At 36.5% G+C, this 24,193-nt stretch overlaps 1 protein-coding gene across 1 annotated transcript in view; it reads right to left on the bottom strand.

The window, feature by feature from the left end:
- LOC106129218 (poly [ADP-ribose] polymerase tankyrase) overlaps positions 1-24,193 on the bottom strand; it is a 51,497-nt gene that overhangs the window by 8,074 nt on the left and 19,230 nt on the right. The window contains exons 18-23 of the mRNA XM_060953176.1: positions 23,740-23,908; positions 22,976-23,039; positions 20,183-20,389; positions 2,696-2,808; positions 1,376-1,539; positions 490-647 (exon numbers count right to left, since the gene is read on the bottom strand). Of these exons, the coding sequence (XP_060809159.1) occupies positions 490-647; positions 1,376-1,539; positions 2,696-2,808; positions 20,183-20,389; positions 22,976-23,039; positions 23,740-23,908 (875 nt within the window). The remainder of the gene's footprint in view (positions 1-489; positions 648-1,375; positions 1,540-2,695; positions 2,809-20,182; positions 20,390-22,975; positions 23,040-23,739; positions 23,909-24,193) is intronic.

Below are 24,193 nucleotides of genomic sequence, written 5' to 3'. Positions count from 1 at the left end.
TAAGCTAACAAAACGTATTCGCTCTGCATATTTCCTTCGCTTCATCCACATTCATAACTCTCTTCATGCAAGCTCGGCGGTTTCGGGCTACTTTTCGTTGCAAGTGGAAAGAGGTAGTCTCTTCCTACCCCTCCGGGAAAGATGCGTGATTTTATGTATGTACTCGAGGCCGCCCGCGACTTCGTCCGCATGGAAACCCTATCAATCCCGCGGGAACTCTGGGATAAAAAGTAGCCTATGTGTTATTCTGGGTCTTCAGCTACCTACATACCAAATTTCATGGTAATCGGTTCAGTAGTTTTTTGTTATTCTGGGTCTTCAGCTACCTACATACCAAATTTCATGGTAATCGGTTCAGTAGTTTTTGCGTGAAAGCGTAACAAACATCCATACATCCATACAAACTTTCGCCTTTATAATAGTAGTAGGATGTATGTTATGTAAATGTATTCGAATGAATCCAATCCGATCCAAACCAAACAAACTCACCCTGACCACGTGGTAATGAGAGAACTGCCCGCCGGCGTGTTCCCGGTGCGCGCGCACCGACGCCTGCATCTCCCTCTCGACTATCGCGTGCTCGCTCTCGCCGCACTCGCCGTCTTCGCCCGACGTCACATCTATTAGCGTAGTGCCTCCGTACCATTCTGAAAAAAAAAGACATGAATTAATGTAAAATGTCTACATAAAAAAAAAACATGAATTAATGTAAAACTAATGATTTAAATACGAATATTTAATTTTCATCAAATAAATAAAGATAAAATAAGATAATATGTAGGTACACACTGTAAAAATTATGTCAACTCCATTCTGATGACAAAAATTCAAACATTTTATTCATTATTCTATCGTTTGGTTGAGGTCAAACTTGGTAAGGTCAAACTTGGTAAGGTCAAACTTGATGAGGTCAAAGTTAGTAAAGTCGACGAGGTCAAAATCGGTGGTCACCTACCCTGCTGGTGCTGCAAGGCGCTCCTGGCGGCCTTGAGCAGGCGGTGCCTGTGACCGTACGCGGCCACGCCCACCGCGCGCAGGTCCTCGTGGCACATCTCAGACAGTATGTCCACAGTTATCTGTTCCCTTATTGAAGTCTACGAGGTCATTGAGGTTGGTGGGGTCAAAGTTAGTGAGGTCAAAGTTTGTGAGGTCAATCTTGGTGAGGTCAAAGTTAGTGAGGTCAAACTTGGTAAGGTCAAAGTTAGTGAGGTCAAACTTGGTAAGGTCAAAGTTAGTGAGGTCAAACTTGATGAGGTCAAAGTAAGTAAGGTCAAACTTGATGAGGTCAAAGTTGGTGAGGTCAATCTTGGTAAGGTCAAACTTGATGAGGTCAAAGTTAGTAAAGTCGACGAGGTCAAAATCGGTGGTCACCTACCCTGCTGGTGCTGCAAGGCGCTCCTGGCGGCCTTGAGCAGGCGGTGCCTGTGACCGTACGCGGCCACGCCCACCGCGCGCAGGTCCTCGTGGCACATCTCAGACAGTATGTCCACAGTTATCTGTTCCCTTTCCAGGACAGATGTCAGTTGTTCTAAGCCGATGCTGGGGACAAAAAATATATATATTTGCAATGAAATTAATAATATAAATATAAAATATAAGACGGAACATACATACTTACATTAGAACGTCGAATCTTAAAATTGCGTGATTCGCAGAAAGGCATAGGTTCGAATCCCATCACGGCCGTGTACCAATGACTATTTTCGAAAATGTTACGTACATTAGTTTGAATACCAACTGCTGCTCTTACGTCGAGGGAAAACCTGCACATTCAGGCAACAGGATTTGTAACCATGATCGATCCAATACAGGTGAGGTTCCCCTGCAAAAGTTGCGGAGTTCAGACGGGAGTCGCTTCGTGTACAAACCTGACTCACCCAATCCAGGGTCCATGGTCAAAGGCGCACCCCGGGCTCCTCTCCAGAGCGGTGAGGATGCAACCGGGACTAAAGCCTACATACATTACAAGCTGAATAAAAAATATTAAAAGTGAGTTGAAAGTGTGGAGCGAAAGGTCGGAGTGGGAAGGCAAACATCCTGGCAAAAGGTCAGGTCAAGAGTATGCATACCGCCGAGCTTGCATGAAGAGAGTTATGAATGTCAATGAAGCGAAGGAAGCATGCAGTGATCGTGATTTTATGTATATACTAGCTGTCCCGGCAAACGTTGTTTTGCCATATTAATAACTAGTGTGCTCGCGACTTCGTCCACGTGGAATAGTTATTTTGGGCATCATTAAAGCCCTCAAGGATGAATAACGTTCCCCGTCTTTTTTTTTTACATTTTCCATTATTACTTTGCCATAAAGCCTTCCTCGATTAATGGTCTATTCAACGCAAAAAGATTTATTCAATTCGAACCAGTAGTTCCTGAGATAAGCGCGTTCAAACAAACAAACAAACTCTTCAGCTTAATAATATTATTATAGATTTTTAAGTAATTTCTAGTTAACAAAAATGTTAAGGGGTCCACCCTTATCACTAAGAAAAATAGATGTTTGCTGATTCTCAGACCTACTTAATATGCTTGCAAAATTACATGAGAATGGAGGAGTACGGGAACGAACATTGTGACACGAGAATTTTATATATAAGATGTATGTATGTATATATGTATGTATGTTCATATGTATATATGTACGAATGTTTGTATATATGTATTTATGTATGTATGTATGTATGTAAAAGTGATTTACCTGGATAGGAAAGTCTGGAGGGAGTCCGAAGTGGAGAGAGCCGACGCGGGGCGCCCCGCCGCGTCCTCCAGACTCCCGCGGGAACCCTCCGCCCAGTAATTACTGGGTACCACCTGTGAATTAATAAAACATAACATAAACATGTAATCACGTTGGACGTAGATATATATATATATATATATGTATCACGTCTATGTCCCTTGCGGGGTAGACAGAGCTAACAGTCATCATATAGATCGCCTTCAAAAAGAATCCCAAGTTTGTAAGCCTATCCCTTAGTCGCTTTTTACGACATAAATGGGAAATATATGGAGTGGTCCTATTCCTTTCCATATGAGTGCCGGGTATCAGACAGCACTGTGTGAATGAATAAATACAGACAGAGGCAGAGACTAAGTCTTTCCACTTGCCACGATCTCTGCATAATTCTTTCGTTTCATCCACATTGAAAACGCTCTTCATGCAAGCTCAGTGGTTTCGGGTACTTTTGACCACGTTCAACGTGGTTTATTGGCTGGTTGGCTCTGTCTACCCCGCAAGGGACATAGACGTGACCATATGTATGTATGTACTAGAGGCCGCCCGCGACTTCGTCCGCATGGAAACCCTATCAATCCCGCGGGAACTCTGGGATAAAAAGTAGCCTATGTGTTATTCTGGGTCTTCAGCTACCTACATACCAAATTCCATGGTAATCGGTTCAGTAGTTTTTGCGTGAAAGAGTAACAAACATCCATACATCCATACAAACTTTCGCCTTTATAATAGTAGTAGGATTTCATGGTAATCGGTTCAGTAGTTTTTGCGTGAAAGAGTAACAAACATCCATACATCCATACAAACTTTCGCCTTTATAATAGTAGTAGGATTTCATGGTAATCGGTTCAGTAGTTTTTGCGTGAAAGAGTAACAAACATCCATACATCCATAAGTAGATGTTTATTGGGAATTCTGGGACACTTTTGTGTCCCAGAATTCCCAATAAACAAAATTCGATTCATTCTAAACACAAAACATTAGTCGAATGCACTCACCTGACTCCACTATAAAATTCATCACAATCACACACCGAACACACTTTTTACACATGATTCATTCTAACCATCAAACATTATTTTGTTGTGCTTTCCTGATTCCTGTTTTACCAACAAGATTTTACATGTTAAATTATAAAACGTGTTTATTCGTTAAACCTAAATTCATTTCGCTCAAATTCGTTGAGTACTGCAGACGAGTTTAAGCACATGCTAATAACTAGAAATGAAATTTGTGAAACAAAAAGACTCACTAAAATTAGATTGTATTTGTCCTGCTTCATCACAAGAACCAAAACGACACGGAAACCTTCTGCCGAACACAATACGTTGTATCGTTTGTGGTCCATCAAATTGTGGAAAAACCAACTTAGTAATAAGTTTATTGTTACATTCAGATGGTCCACGATTTTGTAACTTATATGTTTATTCAAAATCTTTATATCAAGCAAAATACTTATTTTTAGAGAAAGTTATGAACATGGTTTCTGGTACAACCTTTCATAAATACAATCACAATTGTGAAATTTTGAGTCCTCACGAAGCGCTACCTGATTCAATTATAATATTTGATGATGTAGCTTGCGAAAATCAGAACAGCATTAGAGATTATTTTGCTATGGGTCGACATAAGAAAATTGATTGTTTTTATATTAATCAAACATATACAAAAATACCTAAACAACTAGTGAGAGACAATTCCAATTTGATTGTATTATTTAAACAAGATGACATTAATTTGAAACATGTTTATGATGAGCATGTAGGGTCTGATATGTCATGGAATCAATTTCGTGAAATGTGTTCAAAAGTTTGGAAAAAGCCTTTTAATTATCTTGTTATTAATAAGGATTGTGATAAAAACAAAGGATGTTATAGGTCAGCATTTGACACTTTTATAGTTCTAGATTAACATACTTAATACAATGTAGTGATAATGAAAGGTCACTTTAAAGTGTGATCTGCGACTGAACACAATATCAAGCAGTAAAATGGAAAAAACATTTAAAAAACAAATAGTTAAGTCAGCAGCAGCTGTTAAAAGAAAAGTGGGGATGATTAACGATACAAAAAACGTAAATAATATGGCACTGGAGAAAATTTTCAAACCTATTGTTGATCCCCTTAATTTGATAGCCAATAAAAATAATGAAAAGTGGGTTGAGAATGAAAATAATTACATTCCCTCTGTTGGGAAAAAATGTAAAAATGAAAGTACATCGTCTTATTCATCCAATGAAGAATCGAATGACACTGTTTCTGAAAGCGACTTTCCTAATAATTACAACAAAACTTTAATTTCCACACCTTCTGAAGATCATAATGTCAGTGAAGGTTCGTTCAAATCTATTGCGTCTTCTCCAGATAATCGTCAAACTTTGTCGTGGTCTACATCATCAGAAGTAATGGATGCTATACCTTTTGGAGTAAGACATGAGCGGGGAAAACTAATGCTTGGCAATATTCGTGTTTTCGATAATGATAACATTCTGAAAATAGGAACTCGAATTTTAAAGAAGACAGATGGTTTGAGAGAGTTACTATTTAAAAGGAAACCTGATCTAGAAAAAGTCAGAGAGGAGGACTTGCAAAATTATAAATTGTTACTAATTGATACTAATGCACATCGACGTAATTATGAGTCATCTAAACCTATAAACAGTAACAAAGGTTTTAAATACATTAATGTCATTAAGCCTTTATTTAAATTCTCAAAAAATATGACTTCAAGTGTAGAAAGTCTCCCTCAAGGAAAAGGTATTCCACTTCTGAAAAAAGTAAAAAAATATACTGATTATGTTTATTGGGATGATCCCAACGAACTGGTAGAACGATTAAAATTGTTGTTAGGATCACGAGCGGCTGGCAATAGTGGTGTAGATAATGAAATTATTGCAGTCATAGAAGAATTACGAGAAGCTGGAATTATAAATATAGAACATAAACAGCTATCGCCACAGAAAATGACCAGTATAATTCGAGATCTCTAATCATCTAGACAGCAATGAATGTAGATAAGTTCGGTCATCACGTCCATAAACGTTTGCGATTATTGGAATTTATCGACACTTTAAACGATACATTGGTGAAAACTGATGCTGGACACTATGATTTGAAAACATCTAAATTAAAAGGTCTTTCATCTCCAAATGAAGCCGATGAAGCAGTGAACAAAGCATACGTCGATAATATACTACAAGAGTTAAGAAAAGAAATAAGAGTGGTTAATGATAATATACAAGTATATTTAAAAAAAATTGGAAAAAGCTACATCAGACCGTTTGTCAAAATCGTTTTATACAAAACAAGAAATAGATAATTTGATTGAACTTAAATTGAACCAACACAATGAGCAAAAAAAACATAGTGGATGAAATTCATAAAGCAGCAAGAAGAAATTTTCCTCGTCGATTTACAATTATAAAAGGAATAGACGACTTATGGCAAGCTGATCTTATGGATTTTCAGAAATATTCTTATTTTAACAAAGGATATAAATATGTTTTAGTTGTAATAGATACTTTTACAAAATATGTGTGGACATATCCTATAAAATCAAAAAACAAAAAATGTGTGACAAAAGCAATGTTTGAAATTGTATCTCGTTCAAAACGAAAACCTATAAATTTACAAACTGATTTAGGCAAAGAATTTTATAATGATGCTTTTAATAAATTGTGTAAGAAATATGACATTAATCATTATTCCACCTACTCCACCAAAAAAGCTTCTATTGTGGAAAGAGTTATTCGTACAATAAAATGTAATCTTTACAAAATGTTTAGTTTGTATGGTTGTTATAAATGGTTAGGACCAAATTTAAATTCCGTTGTAGAAAAATATAACAATACTACTCACCGTACTACTAAATTTAAACCAGTCGACGTAAATAAAGTAAACCAGATACATGTTAGATGTAACATATTGCGTGCACAAAAGCGAGTTTTATATCGCAAGCCTAAGTTCCACGTTGGTGATAGTGTTCGGATAAGTAAATTTAAAGGTGATTTTTATAAAGGATACACTCCCAACTGGTCGACAGAAATATTCGTTATTGTCAAGGTAAATGATACGAATCCACCAACATACCTATTAGAAGACAAACATAAACAGAAAATTTTGGGAGCTTTTTATGAATATGAATTACAAAAAACGAAATTTCCAGAACTTTATCTTATTGAAAGAGTTATTAAACGTAAAGGTCATAAACTTTATGTAAAGTGGTTAGGTTTAAGTGAAAAAGAAAATAGTTGGGTGGACAAGAATGCATTACTATTGTAATATAAAGTGAGCGTCATAATAAATATCTTCATTTCAAGAATATCTATGAAGAAGGGAAGAGGTATTTTAAATAACGTCATCAATAATTTACCTTTCGAACTACATATTCCTGGATATCAGTTTTGTGGACCAGGTACTAAACTTCAAAAACGATTATTAAGAGGTGAGCGAGGTATAAATAAATTGGATGAAGCTTGTATGTACCACGATATTGCATACAATAATAAGGATTTAAACATTCGACATAAAGCAGATTTAGACCTTTTGAATATGGCTAAGAAAAGAATAAAATCGAAGAGTGCTGGAAAAGGAGAAAAATTGGCTTCATGGATTGTAAAAAATGCAATGAAAGCAAAACTCAAAGCTGGCGCTGGAGTTCGTTCATTTATGAAAGTAGTGAAAAATATACAATCTAAGCTTAAAAATATTAAATCAAAGGACAAGCGTTCAACTATAAACTTTGCATATGCAACCGCAAAAAGACTATTTTCTAAAAATAACGGATCACGTACACGTTTACCACGATGTATACCCATTCCTAAATGCGGAGGCTTTTTACCGCTCATTCCCATCTTTGCCGGTCTGTCAGCTTTAGGTTCACTTGCTGGTGGCGCGGCAGGTATAGCAAAGGCTGTTAATGATTACAAAGTAGCTCAGAAAAACTTTGAAGAGTCTAAACGACATAACAAGATGATGGAATCTGTTGCTTTAGGAAAGGCCTTGTATATAAAACCATATAAAAAGGGAGCAGGATTATATCTAAGTCCTTCAAAAAACTGAAAAAGCGGCTACCCAGACGAGCACTAACCAATTTAGATATAATGGAACATGCTATTGATATTCCTTACTTTCGCGGAGTGTATATGAGAGATACTCTTCCTCGGAAACCAAAAAAAATTGAGTGTGCTATATTAAATTTAGATAGTTCTGACAATCCTGGAACACATTGGGTAGCCTACGTTAAATATATTAATTACTGTGAATATTTTGATAGTTTTGGTGATTTAAAACCACCATTGGAACTAGTAAATTATTTAAGTCCTTTAACTATAAATTATAATTATTTGCAATATCAATCTTATGGTACTATAAACTGTGGACACCTTTGTTTAAAGTTTTTAAAAGAATTTTGGAAACATCATTTGTATAAATAATATAATAAAAATATATTTGTATCAGTATAATAATGTCTTTCACTGTGTCAATAACAGGCAGAGGAGAATTTTTAACAACTAACTATTCCCCTACATTACAACTGAATGGAGAGTACGAATGTGGGCTTTTGTATTTTTCTACATTTAATTCTATACCTAACATAGACGCAAAAAATAACAAATTTTACTATGGAAAAGATGAAGTTATTGAAATTCCTGAAGGATCGTATGAGTTTCAAGATATTTGTGATTATCTGAAAAGTAACATAAAGAATGCAGCGTTGAAATTGGGTTGTAATAATAATACGTTAAAAACAAGAATTTTTTGTTCCAAAGATGTACACTTTAATAAAAATAATTCAATCGGAAAAATATTAGGATTTAATAGAGAATCAATCAAAGCTAATATAAGTACTGAATCTCAGCATCCTGTCAGCATTTTAGCAACAACTATCGTACGCATCGAATGTGATGTTATCAGCGGATCATTTGTAAACGGAAAAGCAAGCCATATTATTTATGAATTTGTGCCTAACGTACCCCCTGGTTACAGAATTATTGAAATACCTAAGAATTTAATTTACTTTCCTGTCAATCAGAGCTCAATAAATTCACTCAATATAAGGTTGTTAGACGCAGAAAATAAGCAAATTAACTTACGCGGTGAAGAAGTACAGTTGTATTTGCACTTTAAACCAAAATGTTAAATTTTCATAAAAACACCTTCACTCCTATTAAAAGACTCAGTCCTAAAGGATCACCTCACAAAGAAACATCGCTGCGATTAAAAAAAAACTAACAAAAAAAAATAAAGACTTTTTAAGGCTACTAGGTTTGTTAATATGAACATTTTAAATATATGCCAACCCGCGTCTTACGACAATAGCATAGAAAGTTTTGAATATCATTCGTATAAGCCTTATGTATCAAGTTTTAACAAAAATGATGAAATACGGATACCGATTAATCAACAAGACTTGTATGTGTTGCCTGCACTCAGCTGTTTATATATTGAGGGCAGAGTCGATGTGTATAAACAAAATAACGCTGGCAAAGAAAAAGTACCGAGTGTGCATTTCGTAAACAACCCCGTACTATTTCTATTTCAAGATATAAGATATGAACTAAATGGGATAGAAATAGATAAGATTAAAAATGCAGGTATTACCACAACAATTAAATCTTATCTATCATTGAACGAAAATGAATCCAAAAGCGCAAAAGTTTGGGGTTGGTCTCCTTCAGGCATTACCTCTGATGGAGGATTTTCTGTGTATATACCGTTAAATAAAATATTAGGTTTTGCAGAAGATTATGAAAAAATCATAATGAACTGTAAACATGAATTAGTACTATTGAGAAGTAATACAAATCTCAATTCCTTATTACTAAGTTCTGGAGAAATTGTCGAAGATATAATTATAAATAAAATAGTTTGGCGAGTTCCTCATGTTCGAGTGTCGGACCGTGAAAGAATCAATTTACTTAAACATTTAGAAAAAGATCGAGCGATAACCTTAGCGTTTCGTAACTGGGATTTGTATGAGTACCCATTGTTACCCAAAACCAGGAAACATACTTGGTCCATTAAAACTTCATCACAGTTGGAGAAACCAAGATTTGTTATTATTGCTTTACAAACAAACCGTAAAAGTAATGCAACAATGTCGATGGCAGAGTTCGACCATTGTCATATTCGAGACGTAAGAGTATTTCTAAATTCTTCATATTATCCGTATGAAGGTTTAAATATTAGTTTCGCAGACAACAGATATTCATTAATATATGAACAATACGCAAGATTTCATCAGTCTTATCATAGTCGCCGAGCGGAGCCGTTGATGGGATTAAAAGAATTTAGAGACATAGCTCCGTTATTTGTTATAGACTGTTCACGACAGCATGAAATGTTAAAGGGATCAATTGATGTGAGAGTTGAATTCGAATCTGACCAAGACATACCCGATCAAACGGCTGCATATTGTCTGATACTAAACGATTGCATATTTGAATACAAGCCATTGAGCAATATTGTTAAGAAGTTATCATGAATGCTAATACAATAATCATAGATTTACAAGGGTTTAAGGATTTGAAAAATAATTTTATTGTTAAGGAATTTTCGATTGCAACTAAGGAATACACACAAACTTTCTTGGTTAAAGCACCTTATTCTTTTAAAACTCTTTCTGATGAAGAAAAAAAGCGAGTTCGATGGTTAGAAAATAATCGGGGACTACATTGGTATGAAGGGTTTGTCGATTATCGAGAATTCCGGCGAGTTATAATTCCATATTTAAAAAGTAAAAATGTCTTAGTTAAAGGAAATGAGAAGATTGTATGGATTCAAGAGTTATGCAACGATTGTGAAATTATAGAACTGGGTGAAAAGGGTTGTCCTAAATTACTTAAATTATATGAGGATTATTGTGAGCAGAATAATCAGGTGTTAAATTGTGTTCATCATAAAAAAAGGTGTGCTTTGAAAAATGCACTCTGTTTAAAAAAGTGGTGTCAAGACAATTTTGTGTTTAATTCTTTATTTAAATTATAATAAGATTTTTCGAATAATAAAAATATTTTACTGAATAAAATATACTGTGTTTTTTTAATTTATTTAGGTTATGGTTCCTAATAAAACTATAAAATAAAGGCACATATGTTTTAAATTTTACGTTTATTGATACTAGTCTAATAACACAAATCTGTAAAAAATAACACAATGACATGAAAACTGATAAAGGAAATTACATTAATTGACATACATTTATATATAATTTTAAAACCAATTGGTATAACTATAGTTACAAATTTTTTTTGAAATATTACTAATAATTTTTTCAGTCTGGTCCATAATTTCATCACCAACATCTTTTACCACATATTGAGAGCTCAATAAGACCCTATCGTCCTGAAGACAGTCACTTATTAATTGATTACACTCTAAGTCAAGCACTTGAATCTTGATCAGTCTAAGACCTTTGTGGGGAGCACTTTTTATCACAAACGATTGATGGGGAACATGTGATTTGACAATCTTTTTGGAAAAATCTACCTTATTGCAACCCCCCCTTAACTTCATTTTCCGTTTATGAGTACTTAATTTTGATTGTTCGGTGGGACGACTCTGTATCTTGAAAAGTTCTTCGGAGAACCCAAACGAATCTCGAGGACATTGAAATGACTCTGGTATTAATGTTTCACTATCTGGAAAGATAGCGATATCGCGTCCTGTTGTCTGTAACAAAAAATAAAAATACACATAACAATAATTCCAATAAAACGGGTTTCATCCCCGACCAGGCTAACATGGAAAAATAGTGTTTATCTTATTTAAATTAATAATAAAGAAAGAATTTTTTTGGTACCTTCTGTTCACGCGCCTTTGCTTTTGATTTTTCGAAAGCTTGTATTTTAATTAATTCCTCAGTCAATCCATCTGATAGACGTTGAGCATGTTCAAAAGAATCGGGAATAAATGTTTCATTATCTGAATTCGCAGTCACATCATCTACGTATTGCGGCGTCTGTAAAAAAACATAAATTTAGAATAATATTAAATCAATCTTATATCTATAAGAAACAATTAAATATATAAAGCAACTTACCATTGTTTTAGTTTTTAAATACTTAAATTTATTGGAAGCAACGTCCTGTGGTGTGGACTATGCGCTTGATCGTACAAAAGTGATACATGTCACATACAGTTTGCGCACTGCATTCAAATAAAAATGCATGCGCAGCGCGATTTTGTCCTTGCTAAAATGTTTTCTGTCATAGTCGTTCAAATTACTGTTCACGTTAGAACACGTTCATTCATATTGTAATTAGATACCAAGGTCTATCAATAAAATTTATTACAATGAATACATGCACAGAACGCTTCGTCCACACAGCGGTTTGACGAGCTCCGTGGCTCAGCGGTTATCAAGCTGAACTGAGACACGGAGACCTCGGGTTCGATCCCCGATCTTTTTTTCAGTTTGTCCCGAGTATGGTTTTCTATACGTGAATCAACAAAATGTAGTATTGATGAGTTAGTATTTTGCGACTCAAGTTTACAACTTACTGTAGGGCTCAATTTATGTAATTTATCCCTTGTGAGCATGTTCATAGTATTCTTTCGTCATTACTTTCTTTATAAAACTTTTTATTTTAAAATATGAATTAATAAAACAATTTATTATTTTATTATACCCATTTTATTCTTTTTCCTACATATTTACAAACAATACAGACATTTTCTGACTTAGAATATAAACAAAATATGAAATATGTTACAAATATGTATGTTTTTTTAAAACATTTAAATTTAACAAATAAGTATCCATTTTCAAAACCTGTTAAAAATTAAATATACTTGTGTGCCCCCATGCTTTAGTCGAAATCTTATTCTTTGATATGGCTCTCTTATCATCATCAGCTGATAAAGCAATTTTATTTACGGCACATGTAAATAATTCATGTTTAATTGATTTAAATAAAATATTTGTTTTACGAATTACGTTACCTTCATGCAGAGATTTTTCATAATCCGATACATTAAAATCACGCACAATGTTTCTCTTAATTCCTTTTGCTTTTTTTATTGTGCTATTGGTGGTTTTAATACAATATAACTTCGATCGAAGTCCAACAAATTCGGTTATAACTTTAGTCCCCATTTCAAGTTTAAATAGACCAGGAACTTTTTTATTTTGAATTGGTAAACTATATTCATTACTTTCACAATTACTAGTATCAAAATAATGTAAAAAGTATTTTTTTAAATCATAATAAAAGTTATTTGTTTGTATATGATATATAAAACTATCTGTATCAGTGTAACACATCTTAACATGACTTTTGTAATGGGGTTGTATAACTGAGTAATGAAAATCATACATATGACTTTTAGAAAGTTCTAAAACAGTAAAACCAATGTAAATGGGTTTGTTCAAAATAATTTCTTCAGGGTTTAATTGAACAGCTACTAAATTATCAGAAAAAACTGTTGCACTGTGGAAATTTGGACGTGCGATAAGTTTTTGAGCACAATTTCTTTTTTTAGTAAGATTTTCATTATCATCCCACTGATTAACCAGGTGCACATTAACTCGCTTCTCATTGTTTTCTAAAGTTTTTCCAAAAACGCTGTTGTTCAACAGTTTAAAAAAATCTTGTTCAAAAGCGGATGAACTTTTTTGTCTTAAAGTAGTATTCAAATCAATATATTGTTTTAAATACGGTCTTTGTCTAAATGTTATTACCCTATGTATTTTTTTCAAAATCAGTCCATGTTTTAAACAAGTTTTTAAATGAATGTAATGAATTACATAATAAAATTTATCATATAAATTCGGAATGAGTTTGTGATTTTTACCACCAGGTGGAATGCATTTTTCTGGACAAAATGGTAAATCATTATGTAAATTATGCAAGTGCTTAGGATAAACTAGGTCTACCTCTAGTATAAACCCATAGTCAGCATCATTTTCTACTTGAATTATATCCAATGTATTGATTTCATTTTGATTAAGAAACCTAAAATTGGATAATGGTAAATATTGACACATACTGAACCCATATAAATTGTTGCAGTCGATATAAGTAATATACGATGTAGGCTCTAAGGGTTTGTAATCAGGTAAGAAAGAATTGTTTGCTTTAGCATGTCTATGGGAACATAGGCACACACCGCCGCGAATGCCCTGTTGTAACATTCGAATCATAGATAAATCATTGATAAGCTCTAACTGAACGCCTGTTTTAAGCAACATTGCATCAAAAGATAGACTAGGTGCGGTCAAATAAAATGCTGGATCCAACTGATAATGCTGTTTGCAAGTCCGACGAAAATTTTCAAAAATATCTGATAGTAATAGCACATCAGTTTTCAAATAGAGATCCGTATATGAACCTAGGTCAGAAATTTTAAAGGTTGACCAAATTAAATTCGCATGCCTGTAATCCTCATCGGAGATATGTTCGTCATTCAGCGAACTGTAAAATAATTCTTTTGGTGGAAGTTGACTTTCTTGATAACGTTCCCATGAGCTCATGTACTCGTACGGATATACACCTTTACGAGTAAGTAACTGAAATTTCTCATCACAGGGGTAAAAATTTTTAAGGTATTTAAAGTCATCTGGTTTCAAAGTGTCTGATAATTTACTTAAACTTGTAGCTAGAAATTTAAATGAATCAACAAAACGAAGCTGATAAAACTGATCATTTGAAACCGGTACAAATTTGGTGAATGAAACATAGTTTTCTTTAGTTTTGGGTATAATTTTTATGTCACCAGGAACTTCAGCCAAAGCTTTAATGAATAAGTGACAGTCATAACCGGCTAGGTTGTGGAAAAAGATGGGTACAAACGAGGGACGTTTAAATTGCAAATTGCATTGTGGGTGGGCAGGTCCTCTGTAGCGACCGGTAACATGACAATGGTCGCGTACCCGGTCCGAAAATACAAAGTTGTTACAAATATGGCAGCGAGTTGCTTTGATAAACTCCGTTTCATCATCATCAGTAAATATCATTGGGACTGGTTCGTTAACTATATTATATATTTTCTTTACGTCTTTGATAATAGACTCTACAAACCTTCTTGCACAATCTGGGCCGCGGTATGATACGTAACTATTATAGTCAGTATTGTCACAACAAACAATATGGTATGCAAACGCTATAGGTATGTGTTTGTTCAAAGTCATAGTGTTATTAGAAGAGCAGCTTATGTCAGCGTTAGTTTGGAGCATTGATTCAAAATCAGCATAAATACAAAAGGGCATATTTTGTTTACGCTCATAATTTTTAAATTGTATCAGTGACCCGTTGTCAGGCAAAACGGTCACTACACCTCCACATGGATGAGTGTCAACTTCTTCTAAAGTCCCAAAATTTAGTAAACAAAAATCACAAAAATAAACCTTACCGTGATGTGATGTGATTTGACTTCTAAAAAGTCTAGAACAGTCTTTTATTAAACAATAATGAGAGGAATTTTTATTTTCTAAAAAGAGTAAATGTATAATTTTGAAATTTCTGTTCCTATCCATTTCTGATTTGTATAAAGGGCCTACAATAGATTTGTTATTTTTTAAACCATATATGATAAACTTAATATTTGAGTTATTTTTTTCAAAAATTTTTATGTCATGAAAAGTAACAGGAAATGACATACCGCTTGTATCAAAAAGATCGTAAAAATGTGGATATGACGATGTTCGGTTAGGCCGTTTCTTGGTTGGATATAAAGCTGCTGTCACGCACCATAAAAAGCAATACTGATCCTTATTTATAATATTTAAACATGCTTTTTTAGATTGAATTGATTTAGGTAAACTTATAAAACTGGAACCGGCTAGAGGTTGGTATTTATTAAGATTGACCTCCATATATAAAATGTTTAAAAATGACCACCCACTGTCGCGATGTTCGAATTCCTCAATACTTTTTTTAAATTTCAAAACTGTCTCTAAATACAATTTGTTGAAATCATAATCAAAATATAATATTTTGTTTTTGGTAATAAATGACTTAACTGATTGCGAGTTATCTTTGAATTGTACGAATGTACCAAATAATTCAAAATTCACTTTCACACACGTGTGTTGTCCCAGGTATTTATCTAAAAGCGATTTTAACTTATCATGAATTTCATTAAAAAATACATCTAAAGAGGATGATTGAGATTCAGTATTCGCTATTATCTTATAAGTTAAAATACGATTTCGAAATGCAGTGCTGACCATTTCTATACCATCATCATATTTTATAGTATGATTATTCTTTTTATGTAAATTGCTTCTCAAATGACCAACCCATGATTTATTGTGTATAGATGAGTTACACACAGTACAGAAAGGCATGTTAAAGGATTTTTTGATGAAACTTGAATCCAAAATAAAGGAATAATTAATGATTTATTACTTATTACACTACTTACATTGAAAACATTTAAGACGAAAATTAACACAAAAGTAATAGGTAATTTATGCCGAAGGAAGGAATCTTATTTTTTTACTTAAAATTAACCTTGTGACTATAGAACACGGGTTCTACCTCCTCAAATAGACTCCAAGCTCGTCCTAGGAAGGCTTGTAGTGATTCCCAAGACTTTGTGGATTCATCACACTGTAGCTTCACCGTTATAAGAGCCTTTTTATAACGAGCATCAGCAGGGTTGTTCACGTAATCCTGTGTTTTGTAGACCTTAAGATCCACAAAATAATCACCCTCGGTCTTCAAAGCACGTCGAGAGGTCCCCGTCGAAACTTTGCTGGAGAAACTTGACGTTACTTCTCCACCGCGATTCCTTGGTTTGCTGCAACCGGCTTCCTCTGCTTGGAGGATGTTAAAAATGTTCTTTTTTGTTCTGTAAAAATAAAAAATATTTTTAATTTTTTAATATATTTCAATAATTATTTTTTTTGCAAGTAAGAGACATAGGAAAAATTGTGTTGAGTTAACAAGCCCTGACCGGCTTCTATACGTTCTGCATGAAGATAAGCATTGTTCCCTAATCAAGAAAATAAATTAATAAAGTAATGATGAACAAAATGTAAATCGATGTTTTTGCGACAAAAAAAGAAAGGAGTTATATTATTTACCTGTTCGTTGAGGTAAAATCAGGTGGTGGTGACGTAGCTTTGCGCTTCGATCCAGCAGCCAAGCTATGAACAATTTCTGGATAAGGCGATATGTCTCGAGTCTGCTTCGCAGCAACGGTTTTGCGCTGGCTCGTTTTCTTGCTTGCTTTCTTTGGGGGAGCTACAGCAGATAACACTGACGAGGCTTCGAATTCTGAGTCAGACCTGTAAAAGATATTAAAATTTTAAGTTTTGATACATTGTTAAGTACCTGAAAAATAAAAATGTAAATTTCACCAAAGATGAAAATACATATTTAATACTTACTAACATTTTTGAAATTTATCAAAAATATGCAGTATTTATACAGCAGTTCTTTTGGCGCAGCGGTTCCGGAGCACTCACAAATAATAATTTAATTTTCTTCATTGCCCGACTATTTAAACAGAAAATATCACTTGCTCATCAAAAAAATTGGTCAAGCGTAGGTTGATTCTGAATTTAATTATTGATAATCAATATCTTAGACTAATGTGAACCTTAACAACTAACGGTGAAGGTATATATTTTTTTAATACTTGATAAAAAAGTTAGGTTTATATTTAAAAAAAAATACGTAGTTCAAACCGATACATGTATTAATATTTTAATTTTTATAATTTGAGTACTAAGTTAAGATGATAATATTGTCAACTATCAATTTATTTTTTAAAATACTTATCTCCAACATTTGGTTTGAAGATAAAATCGAATCATAATGTAAGCAGAATATATAAATCCCAGATCTAGATACTTAAATGTAAAAAAAAATGTAAGTATATCTTAATTCAGTTGTGATCGAACCCGAGACCTCAAGTTACGGGCAGACTTGTTAACCACTATGTCACGAGGGTCATCATTGCATTCGAATACAATGACTACATAATTTGCTGTACAAGAATAATATTAAAATATCAGGAATCGTGTGGTGCTGACAGAATAGAAAAACACCACCCAATATCTGCCTGCGGGCATTGTAAGAGGTGATTAAGGGGGAGGTCATCGGATGCTGTTCTTCTTGTATTAGACATTGTAGGTTGAACAAAAAAGTCTTCAACCCTCGTCGTTGTCTTTGACAATGGGTAAACTATATTAGTAACCATTAATCAGGGGTAGACAGAGCTATCAGATTTAAAAATACTGAAAGGTCACATTTAACTGTAAGGGTTATGATAGAATAGAGATTCAAATAGTAGCAAGTTGATAGCTCATAATATACAAAAAGGATTCCAACTTTATTAGCCTAATTCTTTCCTAAAGCAAGTCATCATAGATAATATTGTTTGTTATGAATAGAAAATATTTTTATCGCATAAACTATTCAACCGATTTATATAGGATATACATACATAATTATGTATAATCACGCCCATATCTCTTTTGGGGTAGACAGAGCCCACAATTTTTTCAAAATATAGATTATATAATTTATGAGAACGATGGAGACATAGGATTTATAATGATTACCATACCCCATTCAAAATCAATATTAATTAGATTAAAATGAAGAAATTCATGAATAAGGTTTTAATGTAAAATGTATGCTTTAAAAGCTTTGAGAAACATTTAATATTGGTATAAACAAAATTTAGCGGACCCCGAGCTCCCAAGCCATACCCTTGAGGATGCAACCAGGAACACGCTCTAATGAGAAATAGTCCATCCATCCATATAATCACGTCTACATTCCTGACGGGGTAGACAGAGCCAACAACCTTGAAAGGCTGACAGACCACGCTGAAGCCTATTTCTTACTCGCCTCTTGCGACATCCATGGGAAAGAGATGGAGAGGTCCTATTTTTCATTGGTGCCAGGAACCACACGGCGGATGAGAGATCGGTATAAACAAATTATGTATTTTGTTACAAAACTTACTTTGATATTCGATCATCGTCATACTACAAAGCACATCCGCTAATGCTTAAACATAATTTTTATTATATTGCATTTGCATGTTTGCATATTGTTATTAGGACGACTACACACTTAATTTACTTACAAACTCAAAGTATGGTATTGATATTCTGTGTTACATACATACCTATGAAATCCTTAAGTAGGTAGCGGTTGTCCAATTACATCTACAAGTTTCAATAGGGATTCATGTTATTCTCTAATAATAATATTGATTACGTAGACTTAACTAACACGGTGCTTGATATAGCAATACAGCAATAGTACAGCAATAGTACGTAACCATAAGAAAGCTGGAATGTAGCCCAAATTCTAGTTCATATACCTATGAGTACATACCTGAAGGTGGTTTTGTCTTTCAAACAAATTACAATTGATATAAAAGTGTTTACTCAGTAAGTGTGTAAACACCCTTAATTACTGTGTATCTGCTTACTTTGCGTATTTCACTCGTTCGTACATTAGACCATTTTGTTGCTAAGAACTAAGTTGTGATGTTGTGTTGTGTGTGATAATTTATTAAGATTATAATGTCGGTCTGTTTATTTATAATTTAAAGTTTCTGCTATTATTGTTAAACAAAGTGAACTTAGGAAGTATGGTTGGTGCGTGATCTTACCAAGGGCTCGCAGGAAGTTTACTTACCACGGTTTCTTCCAGCCAATCATCAGTTAGGAATTAGGAAGTGTGGTTGGTGCGTGATCTTACCACGGGCTCGCAGGAAGTTTACTTACCACGGTTTCTTCCAGCCAATCATCAGTTAGGAATTAGGAAGTATGGTCGGTGCGTGATCTTACCACGGGCTCGCAGAAAGTTACTTACCATGGTGCTTTCAACCGATCATCAGTTAGGAATTAGGAAGTGTGGTCGGTGCGTGATCTTACCACGGGCTCGCAGAAAGTTACTTACCACGGTGCTTTCAACCGATCATCAGTTAGGAATTAGGAAGTGTGGTCGGTGCGTGATCTTACCACGGGCTCGCAGAAAGTTACTTACCACGGTGCTTTCAACCGATCATCAGTTAGGAATTAGGAAGTGTGGTCGGTGCGTGATCTTACCACGGGCTCGCAGAAAGTTACTTACCACGGTGCTTTCAACCGATCATCAGTTAGGAATTAGGAAGTGTGGTCGGTGCGTGATCTTACCACGGGCTCGCAGAAAGTTACTTACCACGGTGCTTTCAACCGATCATCAGTTAGGAATTAGGAAGGGCTCGCAGGAACTTACTAACCACGGTGCTTCCAACCGGTGAACAGTTATGTGTAACAAGTGTGTTCGGTGTGTGCTTTCCACGAGCTCGCGGGTGATTCTTATCAATTTTATAATGGAGTCAGGTGAGTGCATTCGACTAATGTTTTGTGTTTAGAATGAATTGAATTTTGTTTATTGGGAATTCTGGGACACAAAAGTGTCCCAGAATTCCCAATAAACATCTACTTCCATACAAACTTTCGCCTTTATAATAGTAGTAGGAAGGATATACTGACAGGCAAAGCGAGCGACACAGTCTGCCCGCTGGGCATGAGGACGGGCAGCAGCGGCGGGCGGAGCGGCGCGCGGGGCGGCGGCGCGGCGTCCCCGGCCGACGCCGTCATCGCGTCCTGTAGAAGGCAGCGCACGTCCTCCGCCCCGGACAGCTCCAGGGCGGTCTGACCCTCCTGGTTCTTGAGGTACGGGTCAGCGCCGTGGGCCAGCTGATGAGAGAAACATTTGAGAATCCTACTGACAGCTCCAGGGCGGTCTGACCCTCCTGGTTCTTGAGGTACGGGTCAGCGCCGTGGGCCAGCTGATGAGAGAAACATTTGAGAATCCTACTGACAGCTCCAGGGCGGTCTGACCCTCCTGGTTCTTGAGGTACGGGTCAGCGCCGTGGGCCAGCTGATGAGAGAAACATTTGAGAATCCTACTGACAGCTCCTGGGCGGTCTGACCCTCCTGGTTCTTGAGGTAGGGGTCCGCGCCGTGGGCCAGCTGATGAGAGAAACATTTGAGAATCCTACTGACAGCTCCTGGGCGGTCTGACCCTCCTGGTTCTTGAGGTAGGGGTCCGCGCCGTGGGCCAGCTGATGAGAGAAACATTTGAGAATCCTACTGACAGCTCCAGGGCGGTCTGACCCTCCTGGTTCTTGAGGTAGGGGTCCGCGCCGTGGGCCAGCTGATGAGAGAAACATTTGAGAATCCTACTGACAGCTCCAGGGCGGTCTGACCCTCCTGGTTCTTGAGGTAGGGGTCCGCGCCGTGGGCCAGCTGATGAGAGAAACATTTGAGAATCCTACTGACAGCTCCAGGGCGGTCTGACCCTCCTGGTTCTTGAGGTAGGGGTCCGCGCCGTGGGCCAGCTGATGAGAGAAACATTTGAGAATCCTACTGACAGCTCCAGGGCGGTCTGACCCTCCTGGTTCTTGAGGTAGGGGTCCGCGCCGTGGGCCAGCTGATGAGAGAAACATTTGAGAATCCTACTGACAGCTCCAGGGCGGTCTGACCCTCCTGGTTCTTGAGGTAGGGGTCCGCGCCGTGGGCCAGCTGATGAGAGAAACATTTGAGAATCCTACTGACAGCTCCAGGGCGGTCTGACCCTCCTGGTTCTTGAGGTAGGGGTCCGCGCCGTGGGCCAGCTGATGAGAGAAACATTTGAGAATCCTACTGACAGCTCCAGGGCTACCTGACCTTCCAAGTTTTTGAGGTGAGAATCCTACTAATATTATAAACTAGCTGTGCCCGCTGTCTGACCTTCCTGGTTCTTGAGGTAGGGGTCGGCGCCGTGGGCCAGCTGATGACAGAAACATTTGAGAATCCTACTGACAGCTCCAGGGCGGTCTGACCCTCCTGGTTCTTGAGGTAGGGGTCCGCGCCGTGGGCCAGCTGATGAGAGAAACATTTGAGAATCCTACTGACAGCTCCAGGGCGGTCTGACCCTCCTGGTTCTTGAGGTAGGGGTCCGCGCCGTGGGCCAGCTGATGAGAGAAACATTTGAGAATCCTACTGACAGCTCCAGGGCGGTCTGACCCTCCTGGTTCTTGAGGTAGGGGTCCGCGCCGTGGGCCAGCTGATGAGAGAAACATTTGAGAATCCTACTGACAGCTCCAGGGCGGTCTGGCCCTCCTGGTTCTTGAGGTAGGGGTCCGCGCCGTGGGCCAGCTGATGAGAGAAACATTTGAGAATCCTACTGACAGCTCCAAGGCTACCTGACCTTCCAAGTTTTTGAGGTGAGAATCCTACTAATATTATAAACTAGCTGTGCCCGCTGTCTGACCTTCCTGGTTCTTGAGGTAAGGGTCCGCGCTGTGGGCCAGCTGTTGATGGAACATTTGAGAATAAATAAATATTAATATATATATTCTGTTTTAAAGCGATGGGCTAGCAACCTGTCACTATTTGAATCTCAATTCTATCATTAAGCCAAACAGCCGATCGTTACCTATCAGTATTTTAAAGACTGATGGCTCTGTCTGCCCCGCAAGGGTTATAGACGTGGTTGTATGTATATATGTGTAATACAAGTTTTGTCTTTCAAACGGAACGTTTACAAAAAAAATTCAGATCAATCTTCAATAGATATCTACTTCAAAATTTAATTCAAATATTCCACACAAATATTTACATTCCAAGAAAAATAAATGCTTTCAAAAAAACAACGGTATTATTATTCTTATAACGTTTAGAATTATACAATCGAGTAATATTAATAAAATATATATGTAAATTGGGGCGAATTAAAACACTGGGGTAAAAAGATACGACTTTTTTTTTTTAAACCAAGCAAAAGTTTTGCACAAGTTTTTTTTTTCCACAAGTTCGCCGCGGCTTTTATAAATAAACTGAAATTATACCTCGCGGACATTTTATTTTTTCACAAAATTGTTAATATCTCAAAAAACTACTGAACCGAGATTTTGCTCTAAAAACTTAATAATTCATTTGACAGATACTTTTAAATTTCATCAAAATCAGACCAGCGGTTTGAAAGTTATCGCGTTACATACATACATACAAAAAAATGTATTTTCGCCCCAATTGTCATGAGTGTAGTTAACTATATGTCAACCTACTGGTGTTTGTGTAATTTCAGGGGGTTTGCAAATAAATAGTCATTCTGCATTCAACCGTTGTTTCTCACTCGCTTGGCTCACTCGGTCAATTATCTACAAAATTCTTACCAAATTGTGGCGACATTTCTACGCCACACGTCACAACAGAAAATCACGACAAGCTCGGCCATTAGCAGCGAAGAATCTAAATCGCGATTACAAATTATTTTATTGTCGCAAACAAATTTCTTACCAAAAGCGCACAAAGTTGCGTCCGCGCTTTGTGGGCCGCTTCGTGCAGTGGAGTGAAACCCCATCTGAAATGGACATTAAAATAATAAATAAATATATATCGAACAAAATACACAAATTGAGTAAGCCTCGAAGTAAGTTCGAGACTTGTGTCACGAGATACTAACTCAACGATACTATATTTTATAATAAATACTAGTCAAAAGTACCCGAAACCGCCGAGCTTGTATGAAGAGAGTTATGAATGTGGATGAAGCGAAGGAAGTATGCAGAGATCGTGGCAAGTGGAAAGAGGTAGTCTCTGCCTACCCCTCCGGGAAAGAGGCGTGATTTTATGTATGTACGTATGTACTAATATAGATAAACATTTAAGACCCAGGCCAATCATAAATAGAGAGTCGGTCTTCGAATAGGTAAGGGGTCCGTTTAAAATGCGTGCGGTGAATAAAAAGCACAGGTTTAAATCCCACCCCCGCCGTGTAGTGCCCGCCGCCCCACATTAGTTTGAATACTAACCGATGCTCTTAAAGTTACGGAAACCTGTAGTAGTAAGTTATGTACATTAGTTTGAAAACTAACCGGTGAGGGAAAACATCGCGAGGAAAGCTGCACATTCAGGCAACTGAATGTGTCAGTGTAACCATGATCGAACCAATATGGATTAAGTTTTGTGTTACTATATCACCTGTCTGTTCTTATGTGTGTCTGTATAACCTGTATGTATGTCTGTGTGTGTGTGTGTGTGTGTGTGTGTGTTTATATCACCTGTCCGTGGCGTTGGGCGGCGTGCCCGCCCTGAGCAGTAGGGCGGCCAGCTCGAGGTGTCCGTAGGAGGCGGCGTTGTGGAGGGGCACCAGCCCGCCCTTGTCCCGGGCAGACACCGCCGCCCCGGCCGCCAGGAGGGCTTCGGCTACTTCCAAATTGTTGTAGCCGGCTGGAGAAATAAAAAAATTTTAACAACATAGTCATATCTAGATGCATTATATTGAATTTATGAGGAAAAATATTGGACGGGGTAAAAAGAAATCTTGGGGTGAATAATACCACACGATCTTAGCTTGAACGAAAAGAGACTGCAAACGATTCCTCGTTGTAATAGATGCTTTAATTTATTTACTAATGTTTAATCCATACCAATTAAAAATAATAAATATTTTGCTTTAGATTCAATAATTTGTACATCAAGTTTGTTAAAATCTTTGCCAACATAGACAAGACC

Source organism: Amyelois transitella, chromosome 31, assembly GCF_032362555.1.
Source record: "Amyelois transitella isolate CPQ chromosome 31, ilAmyTran1.1, whole genome shotgun sequence".
NCBI classification, from domain to species: Eukaryota; Metazoa; Arthropoda; class Insecta; order Lepidoptera; family Pyralidae; genus Amyelois; species Amyelois transitella.
The sequence above is the reverse complement of the archived record's forward strand: the minus strand, read 5'-3'. Positions and strand labels throughout refer to the sequence as shown.